The 21,633-nt window shown below is 47.7% G+C and overlaps 1 protein-coding gene across 12 annotated transcripts in view; it reads left to right on the forward strand.

The window, feature by feature from the left end:
- DLG2 (discs large MAGUK scaffold protein 2) overlaps positions 1-21,633 on the forward strand; it is a 1,647,444-nt gene that overhangs the window by 1,542,108 nt on the left and 83,703 nt on the right. For all 12 annotated transcript variants that reach the window (XR_009555217.1, XM_060234983.1, XM_060234984.1 and 9 more), the window contains one exon: positions 13,401-13,577. Coding sequence is in view for 11 of the 12 variants with exons in the window: in XM_060234983.1 (XP_060090966.1) it covers positions 13,401-13,577 (177 nt within the window). In the remaining variant the exon portion in view is untranslated. The remainder of the gene's footprint in view (positions 1-13,400; positions 13,578-21,633) is intronic.

Consider the following 21,633-nt stretch of genomic DNA (forward strand, 5'->3'; position numbering starts at 1 on the left):
TGTGTGACACAGAGTGTTGGACTGGATGGGCCATTGGCCTGATCCAACATGGCTTCTCTTATGTTCTTATGTCTGGGTCTGTATTCTTGGTGCTTGGGGGAGCAACAGTGGGAGGGCTGCTAGTGTCCTGACCCCACTAGTGGACCTCCTGATGGCACCTGAGTTTTTTCAGCAACTGTGTGACACAGAGTGTTGGACAGGATGGGCCATTGGCCTGATCTAACATGGCTTCTCTTATGTTCTTATGTGACATGGAGTGTTGGACTGGATGGGCCATTGGCCTGATCCAACATGGCTTCTCTTATGTTCTTATGTGACGTGGAGTGTTGGACTGGATGGGCCATTGGCCTGATCCAACATGGCTTCTCTTATGTTCTTATGTGACATGGAGTGTTGGACTGGATGGGCCATTGGCCTGATCCAACATGGCTTCTCTTATGTTCTTATGTGACGTGGAGTGTTGGACTGGATGGGCCATTGGCCTGATCCAACATGGCTTCTCTTATGTTCTTATGTGACATGGAGTGTTGGACTGGATGGGCCATTGGCCTGATCCAACATGGCTTCTCTTATGTTCTTATGTGACGTGGAGTGTTGGACTGGATGGGCCATTGGCCTGATCCAACATGGCTTCTCTTATGTTCTTATGTGACATGGAGTGTTGGACTGGATGGGCCATTGGCCTGATCCAACATGGCTTCTCTTATGTTCTTATGTGACATGGAGTGTTGGACTGGATGGGCCATTGGCCTGATCCAACATGGCTTCTCTTATGTTCTTAACCCCAGCCTTCCTTAGTTGTCTCCCATCCAAGTACTAACCAGTACTTGAGCCATTCAGGTTAGGCCTGTGCATACCAACCTTGGGCTTCCTTGGTGGTCTCCCATCCAAGTGCTAACCAGGGCTGATCCTGCTTAGCTTCCAAGCTCTGACAACAGCGGACTACGTGGGCTCTCCAGGCTTTTATGTTCTCCTAATATAACTTTTTTTAAAAAAAAAATAGTCACTGCCAAACCACGGTCAAGGAGGGGTTAGTTATATTTGAATGTTCCCATCGTCTCCTTGCTTAAATAAGACCTGGGAATCTAAATATACTTTTGTTTCCAGCTACTACATAATCAGCAGCTGTTGCTGGGTTTGTTTGTTGGGTTTTTTCCCCTTCACATTTCTATCTTGCAGCCAGACCCTGAGGAAGATGGTCGCTTCCACTGGAAACGTTCATCTGCAAGTCAGAACTCAGTTAATTTCCAACATGCCTTAGAGGCTCTGGCATTACGTACTTTTCAAACCACGTTGAGAAAGACAGAGAGCTTTTTAAACAACTCGGGCTTATCTGCCGCAGTTCGATGCCTGCCTTCCTGCTTAGAGCTTGAAGCGGCCTCCTGCCTTCTCCCTTAGTCTGTTTTTCCCTCACAATGACCCTCGGAGGTAGGTTAGTCCAAGAGGGAGGGGCTATTGGGAAAGAGGACTGTTTAAAATGAAATGGGTTAACATTGGATTAGTGTGTGAGCATCCCCTTCTTGACTGCTTACACTGCTTATAAATATTAAGCAATAGTCAGGGTGGGGTTTTTTTGAGCAGGAACACAGTACTGGCTGGCTTGGCGTCAGGGGGTGTGGCCTGATATGCAAATGAGTCCCTGCTGGGCCTTTCCTATAAAACAAGTCCTGTGTGAAACAATGGTGAGGTCAGGGGTTGTGGCCTAATATGGAAATGAGCTCCTGCTCACCTTCTTTGTTCTTATGAAGGCAATAGTAATATTGTAAATATTAATAATATTTGGAAAAATGTTGTAAATATTATCTATTTCATAGAATCACAGAGTTGGAAGGGACCTCCGGGGTCATCTAGTCCAACCGCCTGCGCAATGCAGGAAACTCACAAATCCCTCCCCCCTAAATCCACAGGAGAGCCCCGTGACGCAGAGTGGTAAAGCTGCTGTACTGCAGTTGGAGCCCTCTGCTCACGACCTGAGTTCGATCCCAGCGGAAGCTGGTTCAGGCAGCCGGCTCCAGGTTGACTCAGCCTTCCATCCTTCCAAGGTCGGTCAAATAAGTGCCCAGCTTGCTGGGGGGGAAGTGTAGATGACTTGGGAAGGCAATTGCAAACCACCCCGTAAAAGGTCTGCCATGAAAACGTAAAAGCAATGTCACCCCAGAGTCGGAAACGACTGGTGCTTGTGCAGGGGACTACCTTTACCTTTAAATTCACAGGATTTTTCACTGATAGCCCACCTTTCTTCCCAAGGGGGACCCATTCTTCAATCCTCCATTGCATCCTCTTATTTTCCTCTTTTCGGCTTTAAAAGGGGACTAGATAACTTCACGGAGGACAGGTCCAGCGGTAGCTACTGGCCATGGTCACTGAAGGGAACCTCCACAGGCAGAGGCAGTCAGCCTCCAAATCCTGGCACCAGGAGGTCACATCAGGGGAAGGCCTGTCTCTCTGCCCTGTTTTTACCATCCGGAGGTGCTGGTTGGCCGCTTTGTGAAACAGGGTGCTGGACTCAATGGACTATTGGTCTGATTCAGTGGTCTCTTTTTATGTTCTTAATATTAATATTAACAGGCCTTGGCCTGTTGTTGGCCCTCCAGAGGAACTGGTTTGTCATACTGTGAGACAGGATGCTGGACTAGCTAGACCACTAGTCTGATCCAGTAGGGCTCTTCTATGTTCTTATGAAGGCCTCGGCCTCCATGCCCTGTTGATGGCCCTCCAGAGGAACTGGTTGGCCACTGTGTGAGACAGGAGGCTGGACTAGATGGACCACTGGTCTGATCCAGTAGGGCTCTTCTATGTTCTTATGAAGGCCTCGGCCTCCATGCCCTGTTGATGGCCCTCCAGAGGAACTGGTTGGCCACAGTGTGAGACAGGAAGCTGGACTAGATGGACCACTGGTCTGATCCAGCAGGGCTCTTCTATGTCCTTATGAAGGTCTTGGCCTCTATGTCCTGTTGTTGGCCTGCCAAAGGAACTGGTTGGCCAATATGTGAGACAGGATGCTGGATTAGATGGACCACTGGGCTGATCCAGCAGGGCTCTTCTTACATTCCTATGAGGGGAAGGCCTCTCTGCCCTGTTGTTGGACCTCCAGAGGAACTGGTTGGCCACTTCATAGGACTTGGTCTCCATCTTTGTTGCTTTCCTCTGGACCCGTTCCAGTTTGTCTATATCCTTCTTAAAATATGGTGCCCAAAACTGAACACAATAGTCCAGGTGAGGTCTTACCAGAGCAGAGCAGAGAAGACCAACAGCATGCCATTGAGGGGGGGGGGGCAATAAATGGAAGAGGCAAAAAAGACATGCAGGTTTTTATTTGCATACCGAACATGCAGTATTTCAGAAAGGAGATTTTGGAGCTGAAGTGTCAGGGGTGAGAAGCTGGAATTCATCCCGCAGTCTAGCCCGAGGCTGCCTACTCAAAGTCTGTCTGTTGTTCAAGGCAAGAGAGGTTTTTCCCCCAGCCCTATAGCCTCAAATCATTTTCAATGAACTGCTTCTCGCCCCACCCCCATGCACCTATTCTTTTTCTCTAATCAGCCTTCCAAGCTCATAAGAGCAACGAAACCTTTCAATCACTCGAAGCCTTTGCTCACGGATTCACCTGCACTGGATCCCTAATCTTCTTTTAATTAGCACGGCGCATAATACCCCTCATCAGCCCACCAAGTCAGGGCCAGATGTTGCCATCTGCATTCATCATGGCTAAAAGCCAATCACGGGGGAAATGAAATCCTCCTTGGAAACGAACCAGACGTCTCATTTGAAATGCCAACCTTCCATTCTGAGCATGAGAGTTCAAGAAGGGGGCTTTTAAGGGAGAAAGGACTTCGGCAGCTGCTATGAAAAAGATGGTCTCGCTCAGAAGGATAGATTGAAGGAACGGAATTCTTATCAATCCAGCGACAGTCATAAAGACAGAGATGTGCAAAGCCGTTTGCACACATCAGTCATTGCAGTAAAATGAGACCGGTGCATTGTGAAATGTTCAAGTTGTCACAACTGTAGAAGGAGATCCTTTCCTTTCCCGTCATCTGATTAAAGCTCTTTTGAGCAAATACTGGATTTATATCCTGCTCTATACTCTGAGTCTCAGAGCGGTCAGAATCTCCTTTACCTCCCCCCTCTCCACGACAGACACCCTGTGAGGTAGGTGGGGCTGAGAGAGCTCTTACAGCAGCTGCCCTTTCAAGGACAACTCCTACGAGAGCTATGGCTGACCCAAGGCCATTCCAGCAGCTGCAAGTGGAGGAGTGGGGAATCAAACCCAGTTCTCCCAGATAAGAGTCCACGCGCTTAACCACTATGCCCGACCACTACACCCACCTTTCTCTGATACATATCATCTTCGAGATGGCATGCCCAAACAATTTTTAAGAAATCAGCAATAGCAAAGGTAATGTTAGGAAATCTATTAGATAAAAGGAGTGAGATGATCTTATAGTGAGGCATAAAGGAAATGTTGCCCAAATAGCATGTTAAAGATCAATTCCTAACAGTCATGCACAAGGGGTATTCCAATAAAATATGTGACAACATGCCAATCATGCTTTATTTATTTATTTATTTAAGATTTGTATCCCGCCCTTCCCACTAGTGGCTCAAGGCGGCTTCCAACAATTACTCAAACATAAAAATAACAATATTTAAGTATATAAACAATTACACATTTAAAACTGTTAAAACATTAAAAACCAGTAAACATTCCAGATATATACATATAAAACAAGAGTCTGGCAAGCTACATTGAGTTCTCATCTTAGCTAGGTGTAAGCTAGCCGGAATTCTATTATTGCAAGCTAGCTTGCAATAATAAAATTAAAGTCCATGGCTGTACCAAAGGTATCCCAGAACAAATACATTTGCAATTTTTTGCTTTAAAAAAACAAAGAAGAACAAAGAAGAAAAAGAAACTTGACCCCAAAACTGGAGTAAGAAACCTAAAAAAGGTTAATATGCAATTAAAGGGCTGAACATTAAAAACAAAGTGTAAAAAAATGATTAATCAACATATATGTATTTATTGCTGAGAGCTAAAACCATTTAAGCGCCCATCATAAGCCTCTATCCTATGTAAAATCATAAAACCTCAATGGGAAACCACTCAACTTGACCTGATGTGTTTCGACCTAAATTGGTCTACTTCAGAGGTGAGAAAGGTAAGTACACGTATTGGCTCATAATACAGAACAGGTTAAAACAATAGAACCATGCTGGACTGCTAGAAAAAAAGCCTTGCCAATGGGTGACAACTTACAGCTGACACCACAGAAGGGAAACATGAGACATTTGCAAGACACATTCACATACTTCTAGTCCAAGGGTCCTCAGCCCCCAGTCTGTGGACCGGTACCGGTCCATGGCCTGTTAGCAATCGGGACGTGAGTTGTATCATTATTTCATTATATAATACAATGTAAGAAGAAGAAGAATTGCACATTTATACCTTGCCCTTCTCTCTGAAGCAGAGACTTAGAGCGGCTTACAATCTCCTATATCTTCTCCCCCTACAACAGACACATTGTAAGGTGGGTGGGGCTGAGAGGGCTCTCACAGCAGCTGCCCTTTGAAGGACGACCTCTGTGAGGAGCTATGGCTGACCCATTCCAGCAGCTGCAAGTGGAGGAGTGGGGAATCAAACTCGGTTCTCCCAGATAAGAGTCCGCACACTTAACCACTACACCAAACCGTGTCTCCCCACACGTTCCCCAGAGAGTACTGAGATCGGGAACTCAAAATCTCCTAGTTATCCCCGGGCCAAAAGAAGCCCGTTTAAAATCTACCAGGGACCGGGCCTTCTCGGTTATGGCCCCTTCCTGGTGGAACCAGCTGCCGGAAGAGGTGAGGGCCCTGCGGGACCTTGCTCAGTTCCGCAGGGCTTGTAAGACAACCCTCTTCCGGCTGGCCTATAACTAGCCGGTACAAGAAACCAAGTGTGGTTATACTAGAATTCTGCTGTCCCTAATGTTTTAAATGGTTTAAATGTCTTAAAATTTTAAATGTATTAATCATTTTAACTGTTTTATGTTTAAATTTTATTTATATGAAACTTTGTGTTGTGATCCGCCCTGAGCCACTTGTTGGGAAGGGCGGGATATAAATCATAAAATAAATAAATAAATAAACTGGCTCTCAAAGATGACATTGGATTTATAACCCACCCTCCACTCCAAAGTTCAGAGTTTCAGAGTAGCTCACAATCTCCTTTATCTTCCTGCCCCACAACCGACACCCTGTGAGGTGGGTGGGGCTGAGAGAGTTCTCACAGAAGCTGCCCCTTCAAGGACAGCTCTGCCAGAGCTATGGCTGACCCAAGGCCATTCCAGCAGGTGCAAGTGGAGGAGTAGGGAATCAAACCTGGTTCTTCCAGCTAAGAGTCCACACACTTTACCACTACACCAAAGTAGTAGAAATAAAGTGCACAATTGTATCATCCCAAAACCATCGCACACCCCCAACCCGGTCTGTGGAAAAATTGTCTTCCACAAAACTGGTCCCTGGTGCCAAAAAGGTTGGGGACAGCTGCTCTAGTCTATTTAAGAACGTAAGAGAATCCGTGTTGGATCAGGCCTATGGCCCATCCAGTCCAACACTCTATGTCACACAGTGGCCAAAAAACCCAAATGCCATCAGAATGTCCACCAGTGGGGCCAGGACACTAGAAGCCCTCCCACTGTGTCCCCCCAAGCACCAAGAATACAGAGCATCCCTGCCCCAGACAGAGAGTTCATGATCTCAAGAATGACAGTCACAAATATTGGTGTGTGTGTGTGGGGGGGGGGGTGTTTTAATCAACAGTGTCTGTCTGAGACAAGTGAATGGAAGGGGTTGGCCCCAGAACGCCCATGATTTCACCCAAGCAAAAATGCAGAAATCTCCTTTGCCCAGAAATTCTAAAAATAGCATTTTCCTTTCCTGCCTAATTTCACCCTCGATGGATGCTCCCATGGCTTTAGAAATTATTTCGCCGTGCAGACGCAAGAAGCCGTAAAGCAGCCACGACTGCGATAATGACCATTTTGTAAACATCCGTTTCATTAGCGTGACTAGCCCCCCCCGCTGTGTTTTTTGTGTACGCTTAACGACGCTGGAAGGGCTCTGGGCAATGGAATGACAGTGGAGGAGCGATTAATTTGACAACATGATTCCCATCAAAGTTCCTCTGCCACGAAGATGCCCGAGCGATTTGCACTAACGAGGAAGAAAATAAGACCCTCTCTCATCAGCATGTATGCCCAACTCCCTGGGAGCTGCTTCCCATGGTATACTTTTGTGCAGCTGTGGGATGCCGTAGGATCATAGAGTTGGAAGGGACCCTTGCTCCATGCCCAAAAGATGGTAAAAACCTCCAGGCTCCCTGGCCATACTAGCCTGGAGAAAAATTGCTGACTGACCCCAAAGTGGCAATCAGCATTTCCCTGGGCATGTAAGAAAGGGCCACGAGAACTAAGCACTGATGCAGCCCTTTTTGCCCTCCTTCCCGTGATCTGTCTGAGTTCACAGAATTAGCATTGCTGTCAGATGGCCATCTAGCTGTCAAGTCGGCAGATTCAATAACCATAAGAACATAAGAGAAGCCATGTTGGATCAGGCCAATGGCCCATCCAGTCCAACACTCTGTTTCACACAGTGGCAAAAAAATTTATATATACACACACATTGTGGCTAATAGCCACTGATGGACCTCTGCTCCATATTTTTATCTAAACCCCTCTTGAAGGTGGCCATGATTGTGGCCGCCACCACCTCCTGTGGCAGTGAATTCTACATGTTAATCACCCTTTGGGTGAAGAAGTACTTCCTTAGGTTATTGATACAGTTTACTTGAGGCAAAGCCAGCATTGAAAGACTAAAGAGTATACCTTGATACATTGCATTTAAGGGGGTACTTCTGAGGAATTCCTAAGGGGGGGGATTATGCAAGGCACATTCATACATTGATGTTACAAATTCGTTCTCAGGCTGATGGCCTTGATCGTCCCGAGCTCTTGACTCCCTCCTGAGAGCCAAGCCTGAGAAGGGGCAGATAAGGCTTTCACATCTTTCCATTTCAAAGCAAAACTATCCACTACAGGAAGGAGGGGATGGGAAAGGTTTGAGCTAGCAGCATTTGGTTATACTTTGGTTCTACCCAAAATGCTCTCTGACTGAGCCAGAGTTTATAGACAGACTTGACACTAGCCTCTGCTCGAAAACTTCCAAAGGAGAGCTCCCATCTCCCGAGGAAGCCTCTTCCACTGAGGAACTACTCTGTCAGGACGTCCTTCCTAATGTTTAGTTGAAGACTCTTCTGATTTAATTTCAACCCATTGGTTCTGGTGTAACCTTCGGGGGCCACAGAAAACAATTCTGCCCCATCCTCCCTATGACAGCCCTTCAAGTACTTGAAGAGGGTGATCCTATCACCTCTCAGCCGCCTCCTCTCCAGGCTAAACATGCACAGCTCCTTCAGCCTTTCCTCACAGGACTTGGGTCTCCAGACCCCTCACCATCTTCATACTGGATAACAGTAATTATAAAACCCATATTTTTTTAATATGATAACATTGTATTTTGCAAACTTTGGATAAAGATGCAAAGTGTACATTGCAGTACAAGGAGACTTACTAGATTGGAGAACTGATAACAAGTGGGATTTTCTTTTTTTATGGTGTGTATAAATTTGTAAAAAGATTTGATAATGGTTTGTAAAGTTTTAAGATAATGACAATAAAAATTATGATGATGATGAAGAAGATGATGATAATATTGGATTTATATGCCACCCTCCACTCTGAATCTCAGAGTCTCAGAGTGGTCAGAATCTCCTTTACCTCCCCCCCCCCAAACAGATACCCTGTGAGGTGGGTGGGGCTGAGAGAGCTCTTACAGCAGCTGCCCTTTCAAGGACAACTCCTACGAGAGCTACAGTTGACCCAAGGCCATTCCAGCAGGTGAAAGTGGAGGAGTGGGGAATCAAACCCAGTTCTCCCAGATAAGAATCCATGCACTTAACCACTACACCAAACTGGCTCTCATCCCATTGATTAAAAAAGTGCAGGTATATTGAACAGATAAGGAAATAAAATAAATTGTCTTTGCCAATTGGAAACCATTCTGTTTCTCAGCGTTCTGTCCTAACCGTAGCCTCTTGTCCAGAGTGTAAATTGCACTTCAAAACAATCAGGTGACTCCATTTTGTGTGAGATGCTTATTCTCCATCTTCAGCACTCTTTTTTTTTTTTGAGGGGAGGGTTGTTTCCGTTTTAGCTTTGGATTTGTAAGTCACCTTGAGCCACGCTGGAAAAGTGGGTTATAAATATGTATACAAAGGGGTGACCGTGCATATCAGGAGGGTTACGTTTTCTGATTGCAGGAGGACATCGCATCAAAATCACGATGACAGGACGGGGCTAATGAGAGCCAGCCATTCTTTAGGCCAAGTAGCCCTCAGCGAACATTTATTAGAACTGTACGTGTCTGCAGTTAGTAAATTAAAATCTGCCGGAAAGGCATGACGACGAGAGAAAAATCCAATTAGATATGCAGCGATAAGTCCGTGATTTAATGTTGCAGTGACAACATGTTTAGGGCTGCCTCTGTGCTAATTTATGGAATGGGCTGAGATGAGGTAATTAGCAAGACTCTTTTAAATAAATAGGACTTTGTTCCTTTGAGTCAGGTGGGTAATTGTGTTGGTCTGAAGAAACAGAACAAATTTAGAGTCCAGTGTAGGGTTCCTAGGTCTGTGTTGGGAAATACCTGAAGTCTTTGGGGGTGGATCCGGGAGAGGGTGGTGTTTGGAGAGGGGAGGGGCCCCAGTGTGGTACAATGCCCTAGAGCCCACCCTTCAAAGCAGCCATTTTCTCCAGGAGAGTTGAAGAAGAAGATGAAGATATTGGATTTATATCCCGCCCTCCACTCCGAAGAGTCTCGGAGTGGCTCACAATCTCCTTTACCTCCCTCCCGCACAACAGACACCCTGTGAGGTAGATGAAGATACTGGATTTATATCCCGCCCTCCACTCCGAAGAGTCTCAGAGCGGCTCACAATCTCCTTTACCTTCCCCCCACAACAGACACCCTGTGAGGTAGATGAAGATACTGGATTTATATCCCGCCCTCCACTCCGAAGAGTCTCAGAGTGGCTCGCAATCTCCTTTACCTTCCTCCCCCACAACAGACACCCTGTGAGGTAGATGAAGATATTGGATTTATATCCTGCCCTCCACTCCGAAGAGTCTGTGAGGTGGGTGGGGCTGGAGAGGGCTCTCAGAGAGTTGACCTCTGCAGGCTCGATTGTAAAAGCGGGAGATCTCCAGGCCCCACCTGGAGGCTGGCAACCCTAGTCCAGTGGCACCCTTAAGACCAAAAAAGTTTAATTCTGGATATAAACTTAGAAGAAGGGCGGGCTGAAAATATGGTAGGTTCCATGGCTTTTTTGTAGTAGGAACTCCATTGCATATTATGCCACACCTCCCTGATGTAGCCAATCCTCCAAGAGCTTACAGGACTCTTAGTGCAGAACCTACTGTAAGCTCCAGGAGGATTGGCTACATCAAGGGTGTGTGGTCTAATATGCAAAGGAGCTCCTGCTACGAAAAAAAAAGCCCCGGTAGGTTCTGTTTTTAAAATTTCTGGAAGCCCCCCTGTGGGCAGATTTGCAGAGGAACTAAATAACTGCCATGGCCTTCCATTCAAAGCCATCCAAGGCCTTCCCTTCCCATTTTTCTTCATCAACCACCTAAAGGTCTTCTGCCTCCATAAAATGGGTCTGGCTCTCTCTCCTGCAGGAGGTAGCCAGCTCCAGGTTAGGAAACTGCTAGAAATTTTGCGATGGAGCCTGGGGAGGAAATGAGGAACCTCAGTGGGGTATAATGCCAAAGAGCTGACCAAAGCAGCCATTTTCTCCAGGAAAACTGAGCTCTGGAGTCTGGAGATTGGTTGTAATTCCGGGAAATCCTCAGGCAACCTATCAGGAGATCTGCGACTGAATTTTCCTGTGGTTTGTTTTTGAAACTGGAAGAACCTGCAGGAGGGAGTCAGGCGAAGGAAAGCTGAATGGGGAAAGGGGACATTTAGCTCTTTTCCTTGTGCCATTTCCCTGTTTTAAATCTCCCACATACATATCGCAAAGGAGAGCCAGTTTGGTGTAGTGGTGAAGTGTGCGGACTCTTATCTGGGAGAACCGGGTTTGATTCCCCACTCCTCCACTTGCAGCTGCTGGAATGGCCTTGGGTCAGCCATAGCTCTGGCAGAGGTTGTCCTTGAAAGGGCAGCTGCTGTGAGAGCCCTCTCAGCCCCACCCACCTCACAGGGTGACTGTTGTGGGGGAGGAAGGTAAAGGAGATTGTGAGCCGCTCTGAGACTCTTCGGAGTGGAGGGCGGGATATAAATCCAATATCTTCATCTACCTCACAGGGTGTCTGTTGTGGGGGAGGAAGGGAAAGGAGATTGTGAGCCGCTCTGAGACTCTTCGGAGTGGAGGGCAGGATATAAATCCAATATCTTCATCTACCTCACAGGGTGTCTGTTGTGGGGGAGGAAGGTAAAGGAGACTGTGAGCCGCTCTGAGACTCTTCGGAGTGGAGGGCGGGATATAAATCCAATATCTTCATCTACCTCACAGGGTGTCTGTTGTGGGGGAGGAAGGGAAAGGAGATTGTGAGCCGCTCTGAGACTCTTCGGAGTGGAGGGCGGGATATAAATCCAATATCTTCATCTACCTCACAGGGTGTCTGTTGTGGGGGAGGAAGGGAAAGGAGATTGTGAGCCGCTCTGAGACTCTTCGGAGTGGAGGGCAGGATATAAATCCAATATCTTCATCTACCTCACAGGGTGTCTGTTGTGGGGGAGGAAGGTAAAGGAGACTGTGAGCCGCTCTGAGACTCTTCGGAGTGGAGGGCGGGATATAAATCCAATATCTTCATCTACCTCACAGGGTGTCTGTTGTGGGGGAGGAAGGGAAAGAAGATTGTGAGCCGCTCTGAGACTCTTCGGAGTGGAGGGCGGGATATAAATCCAATATCTTCTTCTTCTTCAAGTTGAACTAAGCAGGGGTTAAGTGCACCTTTAAGACCAACCAAGTTTTATTGAGAAAGTAAGCTTTCATGTGCTCTCTAAGCACACTTCATCAGACGAGGGGATCAGAGATTGGGGGCTGAAGTACATGCCGGGGGTTTGTTTTAAGAGTGCAAACTGGCTGTGGTCACATGATAAAACAGTGTGGCTTGGCCATTTGGTCTGGATAGCCATAAAAGGTGCAACTTGACTCCTGCTTTGAACACATGAAGATATATATATGAACATATGACGTTGCCTTATACTGAATCAGACCCTCAGTCCGTCAAAGTCAGTATTGTCTACTCAGACTGGCAGCGGCTCTCCAGGGTCTCAAGCTGAGGTTTTTCACACCTACTTGCCTGGACCCTTTTTAGTTGGAGATGCCAGGGATTGAACCTGGGACCTTCTGCTTCCCAAGCAGATGCTCTACCACTGAGCCACCGTCCCTCCCCAATCAGTATTGTCTACTCAGACTGGCAGCGGCTCTCCAGGGTCTCAAGCTGAGGTTTGTCACGCCTATTTGCCTGGACCCTCTTTAGTTGGAGATGCCAGGGATTGAACCTGGGACCTTCTGCTTCCCAAGCAGATGCTCTACCACTGAGCCACCGTCCCTCCCCTCAGTTTTGTTCGACTGCTGCAGACCAACATGGCTGCCCTCTTGGATCTACACCTCAAAGTAGTGGCAGCTGTCCAGATAAGTATTTCCATCCCAAGGCAAACAATAGCTGGGGGCTTTTGGGTCAGGAACAAAGTCCCCTCTAAGCTGAGGAGTCTTGAGAGCAAAAATTCTACTTTGTGAGCTACTGGCATTAATGTTGTGAGCTAGCAATTTGGCTACTGCGTTGATTAGTTTGCTTTGGGGCCATGCTTCCGGAGCTAAGACAAAAATGTATTTATTTATTTTTTAGCCGACAGCTTAAAAACTGTGAGCTAGCTCACACTAACCCAGCTTAGAGGGATCACTGATCAGGAATATGTCACGGGAAAAGAGTGGAACGTCTTCTCAAGCATTGTTTGCCCAACTCTCCCTCCCCCGTAGCTGTCTTGAACTTTTAGAATAAGTCATGCAGGAGACCCGCTCAAGGATCTCCAAGCCTCTCAGCTAGCCTAGAGGTAAAGTCTTCTTTCCGAGTGGACACGAGGAACGGTCTTTCTCTCATGAACGCACCTGTCTTTCCCCATATGCCAAGGAATGCATCTTTTCCCGCAGGTCTGAGACAGATCTCTGTTGAAAGACGTCCGCTTCCAAAAGCGGTTTAAGAGAAGGTCACTGAACGAAGGCGGAGGCCGGCCGCCGAATAGCTGCTGCCGTGATCCGTGCCGTCACCCTTTTCTCTGTCTCCCTTTCCCTCTTCCAGAGCCATGTTTGACTACGACAAGGGCAAAGACAGCGGCCTCCCGAGTCAAGGTCTCAGCTTCAAGTACGGAGACATCCTCCACGTGATCAACGCTTCCGATGACGAATGGTGGCAAGCCAGAAGGGTTATGCTGGAGGGGGACAGTGAAGAGATGGGGGTTATTCCCAGCAAAAGGAGGTACGGTGATACTTTGGAGGGGTTTTCCGCACCTTATTTTCTATGCAAAGCATTCGTTGCAGGATTTGTGTCGCGCGCTCTGGGCTGTTCAAGTCGCTTCCAGCTTCTGGCAATGCTACGAATTAATCTAGATGGGTAGCTGCAGGCCTCGGATTCAGTGGGAGCTCACAGGAGCACAGCTCCTGAACCTTCCTGAGAGTTCCACCTCCTCTGTCTGAGTTCCACCTCCTCCTTCTGAGAGTTCCTCCTCCTCCTTCTGAGAGTTCCACCTCCTTGTCCATTGACTAGTAGGTGCAGCTGCATAACAATCCCTGGATGAGCTCCACCACCTATTTTTCTACAAATGTCCCCTGGGTAGTTGTGTTAGTCTGTTTGTAGCAACAGAAAAGCTTCAGAGTCCAGTAGCACCTTAAAAGATTAACAACATGTTGGCAACCTAAGAACATAAGAGCTTAGGACCTTTTGTGAGTCACTGCTTCTTCAGATCTGAGGAAGCGAGCAGTGACTCATGAAACCTCATGCCTTGCCCCGAATTTTGTTAGTCCTTAAGGTACTAGTGTCCTGGCCCCACTGATGGACCTCCTGGTGGCACCTGGGTTTTTTTTGGCCCCTGTGTGACACAGGGTGTTGAACTGGATGGACCATTGGCCTGATCCAACATGGCTTCTCTTATGTTCTTATGCCTGGGGCAGTGATGTTCTGTATTCTTGGTGCTTGGGGATGGAAACAGTAGGAGGACTTCTGGTGTCCTGGCCCCACTGATGAACCTCCTGATGTCATCTGGTTTTGCGGGGGGGGGGGGTTGCCCCTGTCTGACACAGAGTGTTGGAATATTGGGCCATTGACCTGATACAACATAGCTTCTTACATAGAATCATAGAGTTGGAAGGGACCTCCGGGGTCATCTAGTCCAACCCCCTGCGCAATGCAGGAAAACATACTGCTGGACTCCTGCTCTCTTCTACTGCTATGAATTAACAGCCTCCAAAATGCCCTATTATTAATAACCTTGCTCAGGTCTTGCAAAATGGAGGCCATGGCTTCCTTTTTTGACTCAGTCCATCTCATGCTAGGCAATGGCCAGCCTCTGTGTCACAACCAGGTCTTTTTTTGTAGCAGGAACTCCTTTGCATATTAGGCCACACACCCCTGATGTAGCCAATCCTTCGAGAGCTTACAGGGCTCTTATTCCAGGACCAATTGTAAGCAGTTGGAGGATTGGCTACATCGTGGGGGAGGGTGGCCTAATATGCAAAGGAGTTCCTGCTACAAAAAAAACCCCCCGCTCATAACTTTGATATTCCTTGGAGGTATTCCTTCTGCGTGGAAAGTATGTGCCCTACCACTGGCTTATGGCTTCCCTGACCAAGGTGTCCTCGTTCCAAGTATACATGTGTCAAACCATTGGTCCACATAGCTCCACATAGAGCCAGTTTGGTGTAGTGGTTAAGTGTGTGGACTCTTATCTGGGAGAACCAGGTTTGATTCCCCACTCCTCCACTTGCACTTGCTGGAATGGCCTTGGGTTAGCCATAGCCCTGGCAGAGGTTGTCCTTAAAAGGGCAGCTGCTGTGAGAGCCCTATCCAGCCCCACCCACCTCACAGGGTGTCTGTTGTGGGGGAGGAAGGGAAAGGAGATTGTGAGCCGCTCTGAGACTCTTCAGAGTGGAGGGCGGGATATAAATCCAATATCTTCTAAATCCAATATCTTCTCCTGGAGGTGGCAGCGGCTCTCCAGTTCTGAGCAGAGAAAGGTCTTTCTTGACATCTCCTACCCACAGTCCTTTGCCTGCAGATGCCAGGGGCTGAAGCTGCAGCTTTCCGTAGACAAAACATGAGCTTTACCACCAACCCATATTGTTTTGTCGAAACCCCGGGGGTCGAGGACAAGAAAGGAGGGCACTGTTAGGTCAGCAGCAGTTTTCTGATCAAGCCCCAAACACCTGAGTACTGCTTTGCCTTATGAAATGAGCTGTCATAAATCTGAAGAAGCAAACGTTTCCCCGTCCCTTCTAAAAAGATGAATACCTTACACGTACAACTCATTGGACTGCAGTAAAATATTGACAGTTAATTAAAGGTAAGGGTAGTCCCCTGTGCAAGCACCGGTCGTTTCAGACTCCGGGGTGACTTCGCATCACGACGTTTTCACGGCAGACTTTTTGTAATGGGGTGGTTTGCCATTGCCTTCCCCAGTCATCTACACTTCCCCCCCAGCAAGCTGGGTCCTCATTTGACCGACCTCGGAAGGATGGAAGGCTGAGTCAACCTTGAGCCGGCTACCTGATCCCAGCTTCCACCGGGATCAAACTCAGGTTGTGGGTAAAGTTTTGACTGCAGTACTGCACCATGTTCCTTCACTCTGTACCATGTACAAAATTCAGTTTCAGGTTTAGAATATCACCGTCAAGATGGGGAGCCTTGTTTAGTCTCTCTGTAGCAATAGAAAAGAGCAAGAGTCCAGCGCTATCTCAAAGACTAACAAAATTTGTTAGGCAGAAGATATTGGGAGGGGCGGTGGTTCAATGGTAGAGCATCTGCTTGGTAAGCAGAAGGTCCCAGGTTCAATATCCAGCATCTCCAACTAAAAAGGGTCCAGGCAAGTAGGCGTGAAAAACCTCAGCTTGAGACCCTGGAGAGCCGCTGCCAGTCTGAGTAGACAATACTGACTTTGATGGACCGAAGGTCTGATTCAGTAAAAGGCAACTTCATATATTTATTTCAAAACTTCAAAAATTTATTATTATTATTATATATGTTCATTGGATTTATATCCCGCCCTCCACTCTGAATCTCAGAGTCTCAGAACGGCTCACAATCTCCTTTACCTTCCTCTCCCACAACAGACACCCTGTGGGGTAGGTAGGGCTCAGAGAGCTCTCCGCAGCTGCCCTTTCAAGGACAACCTCTGCCAGAGTTATGGCTGACCCAAGACCATTCCAGCTGGTGCAAGTGGAGGAGTGGGAAATCAAACTCGGTTCTCCCAGATAAGAGAGCTCTGGCTGACCCAAGGCCATTCCAGCAGCTGCAAGTGGAGGAGCGGGGAATCAAACCTGGTTCTCCCAGATAAGAGAGCTCTAGCTGACCCAAGGCCATTCCAGCAGGTGCAAGTGGAGGAGTGGGGAATCAAACCCGGTTCTCCCAGATAAGAGAGCTCTGGCTGACCCAAGGCCATTCCAGCAGCTGCAAGTGGAAGAGTGGGGAATCAAACCTGGTTCTCCCAGATAAGAGAGCTATGGCTGACCTAAGGCCATTCCAGCAGCTGCAAGTGGAGGAGTGGGGAATCAAACCTGGTTCTTCCAGAGAAGAGAGCTATGGCTGACCCAAGGCCATTCCAGCAGGTGCAAGTGGAGGAGTGGGGAGTCAAACCCGGTTCTCCCAGATAAGAGTCCGCGCACTTAACCACTACACCAAACTGGTTCATCTTGACTGCACTTTACACTCGTGCACGCAAAGTTCATCTTAGGAGAGCCCAAAACTTGCTGCAAGGGAAACAGCAACATTAAGAGATGTCAGCATGGCTTTCTTGAGCATCGTTATTCTGGCTCTGAAGGCCTTCTTCTCCTTTCCAAATGGTCTCAACGAGTGTACATTTGCACAGATCTTTTCCCTTTGTGTTAGTAAGCAGGCTCAGAGCCCTCACTTCTGATAAAGCTAACAAACCCGTTCTTATGTTAAAAAGCCAGGATTAAAATCTTAAGGGAGGTTGGGAGGGGGGGGGGAGAAATATCTTGCTTGGCTTCGCTCATCTAAAAAGAAAACCCAGCCGAGTGGATAAAACATGTCCTTGCCGACAACCGGGCAGAATAACGAAATGCAACTTGACTTCTGCATCCAGAGGGGGTTTTTGCATTGGGTAAATACTGTTAGGTCTGTGCCCTTGATGGTTATTTATGAAGGACGTTTCTCCCTGGATACATTTGGCATTTTTTAAAAAAAAAAGAGAGAGAGAGAGAGAGAGAGAGTGGAATAAATAGCTAAATGTTGTATTTCTAGAAGCAGCGCATTGGAAAGATAACCTCATAAGGCTCGGTTGTGTAATATGCGGCAAAGCAGGGGAACCCAGGACAGCTTCCCTGCCTAGGAATAGGCAGGAAGGATTAGCTCAGAAGTCCCCAAAGTGGTGCCTTTCCTGGCACCTGCCAAGTGTTTTTAGAAAGTGGTTTGGACCACGAGAGCCAGTTTGGTGTAGTGGTTCAGTGCACGGACTCTTATCTGGGAGAACCGGGTTTGATTCCCCACTCCTCTGCTTGCAGTTGCTGGAATGGCCTTGGCAGGAGTTGTCCTTGAAAGGGCAGCTGCTGGGAGAGCCCTCTCAGCCCCACCCACCTCACAGGGTGTCTGTTGTGGAGGGGGAAGATATAGGAGATTGTAAGCCATTCTGAGACTCTGAGATTCAGAGTGGAGGGTGGGGATCCAATGTCATCTTCTTCTTCTCCTCCTTCTTCTCCTTCCCCCCCTTTTTCTTCTCTTTCTTCTCCTTCTTCTTCTCCTCCTCTTTCTTCTCCTTCTTCTTCTCCTTCTCCTTCTCCTTCTTCTCAGCAAAGTTTCTGAATGGACATGGGAGATTTCTAAAAAAAAAAAAAAAATGAGCAGCAGCTGCCACCACCGTACAAGAATCATCAGTGTGTGACTGAAGCCAAGCTGCAGTAGCCATTTTCAGCTGTCTCCGCCTCCTGTGGCAGTAGGGCTGCCAGCCCCCTGGTTCGGGTGGAGGTTCCCCTACTTTTGCAGGCTCCTCCCCACCACCAGCCAGCTGGCCAACGGAGGGAAACCCCAGCCACAAAGGCCACAAAATGTGGTACGATGACATCACCCAGAAGTGACATCGTCACACTTGTCCATGTTGCATGGCAACATTCTAGGTCTGGGGCAAACTCTGTGGTAAATTTGGACTCAAAATTTGCCCGAAATCTAGAGAATAGCCATACAATGTCAACGATGTGATGACATCACTTTGATCCAGGCAGGAAATCCCAGTAAGGACCTGGGAGCCCCCTGCCAGATCAAAGGTAGGACCTGGCAACCCTGTGTGGCAGCCATTTTGTGGGTGCACCTGCCGACTAAGTCAGAATTGCAACGGTGCCCACTGGATCAATAAAAGTTGGGGACACCATCGGCTGGCTTGGAGAATGCATTTCTCTCTTTAAATCACTTATCCAAGCCAAGCCAGCCGGCAGATTGGATAACAGATTTAAAGTTAAAGTTGCTTTCTTTCCACCTCTTCCTCCCCCAATTTATTTCCCTCCCTCCCTCTTTCCCTCCCTCCTTCCCTCCCTCAAACATCTGATGTTCATGTCTTGCAGCTCTCAAACATCTGACATTTATTCTATGTGGCTTTTACGTTAAGCAAGTCTGGCCACCCCTGGATAATGCCTGGGATGGAGAAAGTAGAAAAAGAAGTCCTTTTCTCCCTTTCTCACAATACAAGAACTCGTGGGCATTCAATGAAATTGCTGAGCAGTCAGCTTAAAACGGATAAAAGGAAGTACTTCTTCACCCAAAGGGTGATTAACATGTGGAATCCACAGGAGGTGGTGGTGGAGGTCCATCAGTGGCTATTAGCCACAGTGTGTATATATATGTGTGTGTGTGTATTTGGCCACTGTGTGACACGAGTGTTGGACCGGATGAGCCATTGGCCTGATCCAACATGGCTTCTCTTATGTTCTTATGGTTCAGTCTGATCTCTTCAGATCCTAGAAGCTAGGCAGGGCCAATACTCAGATGGGGGACCATAGTGGAACATTTCATTTCAGTGGAACAGGCTTCCTTGGGAGGTGGTGGGCTCTCCTTCCTTGGAGGTTTTTAAACAGAGGCTCAATGGCCAACTGACAGCAATGAGGATCCTGTGAGCTTAGGGGGATGTGTTTGTGAGTTTAGAGTGGTTCCTCAGTGGAACAGGCTTCCTCGGGAGGTGGTGGGCTCTCTTTCCTTGGAGGTTTTTAAACAGAGGCTCGATGGCCAACTGACAGCAATGAGGATCCTGTGAGTTTAGGGGGAGGTGTTTGTGAGTTTAGAGTGGTTCCTCAGTGGAACAGGCTTCCTCGGGAGGTGGTGGGCTCTCTTTCCTTGGAGGTTTTTAAACAGAGGCTCGATGGCCAACTGACAGCAATGAGGATCCTGTGAGTTTAGGGGGAGGTGTTTGTGAGTTTCCTGCATTGTGCAGGGAGGTTGGACTGGATGACCCTGGAGGTCCCTTCCAACTCTGTGATTCTATGATTCATAAAGAAAGGCTTTGCAGAGGAAGGCAATAGCAAGCCACCTCTGCTTCTCCCTTGCTTTGAAAGCCCCTTACTGGGGTGGTCCTAAGTTAGTGGTGACTTGACAGCCATTACCCACATAATCACTCTACTGGAGGGAAGGCGACATGAGACAGCCCGATGTTAATAGATTGAGGAAGCTGAGCAAGGTCGGCACTTGGATGGGGGCCACCAAGGAAGGCTCTGCAGAAGGCAATGGCCAGCCACCTCTGCTGCTCACATGCCTTGAAAGCCCCTTGCTGGGATTGCAGTTAAGTCTGACCAACTTGACAGCACGTAGGCAACTTCAGCTATCTTTCTAGTCCGGGGGGGGGGAGTTGTAGCAGGAACTCCTTTGCATATTAGGCCACGCACCCCTGATGTAGCCAATCCTCCGAGAGCTTACAGGACTCTTCTTACAGGGCCTGCTGTAAGCTCCAGGAGGATTGGCTACAGCAGGGGGGGGTGGCCTAATATGCATAGGAGTTCCTGTTCCAGAAACACCACCCTGTTTCTAGTTAAGCTATGGAGCCAGAAAACTCTAGAGCTGATAAGAAAAGGGAACAGATATTCATAAACTGAATATCTTACTGTGCTTCTAATGAGATACAGTTTGTAGCAGAGAAGTAAGTGAATTCTTAATATGATTGCTTTAAATTATGTGGATCAAGATTTAAATATTAGTGCAATCGTTTATCTTCCGTCCTCCAAAGACCTCTAAGCAACACGGCTGAGATTAACACATCAGCCTTTGCTTTCTTTTTTTCAGAAAGTGTTTTTGGAAATTAGTTCTTAAAAGCAAAACTGTAAAGCAAGGTTCTTCAGAATTCTGAAAGTCATGTTTTCCTTTCCTTAAAAAGAAAATCCAACATTAGGTGGATGGGGCATGAAATCTCATTTTGGTTTTGGGAAAACCTATCTGCATTCACTCCTTGTTGCTAGTTTTGATCCAGAAGAGTGTTTTCATAGAATCATAGTGTTGGAAGGGCCCTCCAGAGTCATCGAGTCCAACCCCCTGCACGGTGCAGGAGATTGAGAAATACCTTCCCTTCACACACCCCTATTTACCCCTCCATGCCCAGAAGACGGCAAAACAGCTTCAGGATCCCTGGCCAAACTGGCCTGGAGAAAAATTGCTGCCTGACCCCTAAGTGGCAATCAGCATTTCCTTGGGCGTGCAAGAAAGGCCACAAGAACTAAGCACAGATGCAGCCATTCCTGCCCTTCTTCCCATGATCTGCCCAAGTTCACAGAATCAACATTGCTGTCAGAGATTGAGGCCATCTAGCCTCTATCTGAAAACCTCCAAAGAAGGAGAGCCCGCCACCTCCCGAAGAAGCCTGTTCTACTGAGGATCCACTCGGATGCTGAGAACAGACTGGCATTTTGGGGCGGATTAGAGAAGAAGAATTGCAGATTTATACCCCGCCCTTCTCCCTGAATGAGAGACTCAAAGCGGCTTACAATCTCCTATATCTTCTCCCCCCACAACAGACACCCTGTGAGGTGGGTGGGGCTGAGAGGGCTCTCACAGCAGCTGCCCTTTCAAGGACAACCTCTGCCAGAGCTATGGCTGACCCAAGGCTATTCTAGCAGGTGCAAGTGGAGGAGTGGGGAATCAAACCCGGTTCTCCCAGATAAAAGAGCTATGGCTGACCCAAGGCCATTCTAGCAGCTGCAAATGGAGGAGTGGGGGAATCAAACCTGGTTCTCCCAGATAAGAGAGCTATGGCTGACCCAAGGCCATTCCAGCAGCTGCAAGTTGAGGAGTGAGGAATCAAACCCGGTTCTCCCAGATAAGAGAGCTTTGGCTG

Source organism: Heteronotia binoei, chromosome 3, assembly GCF_032191835.1.
Source record: "Heteronotia binoei isolate CCM8104 ecotype False Entrance Well chromosome 3, APGP_CSIRO_Hbin_v1, whole genome shotgun sequence".
Lineage (NCBI taxonomy): Eukaryota > Metazoa > Chordata > Lepidosauria > Squamata > Gekkonidae > Heteronotia > Heteronotia binoei.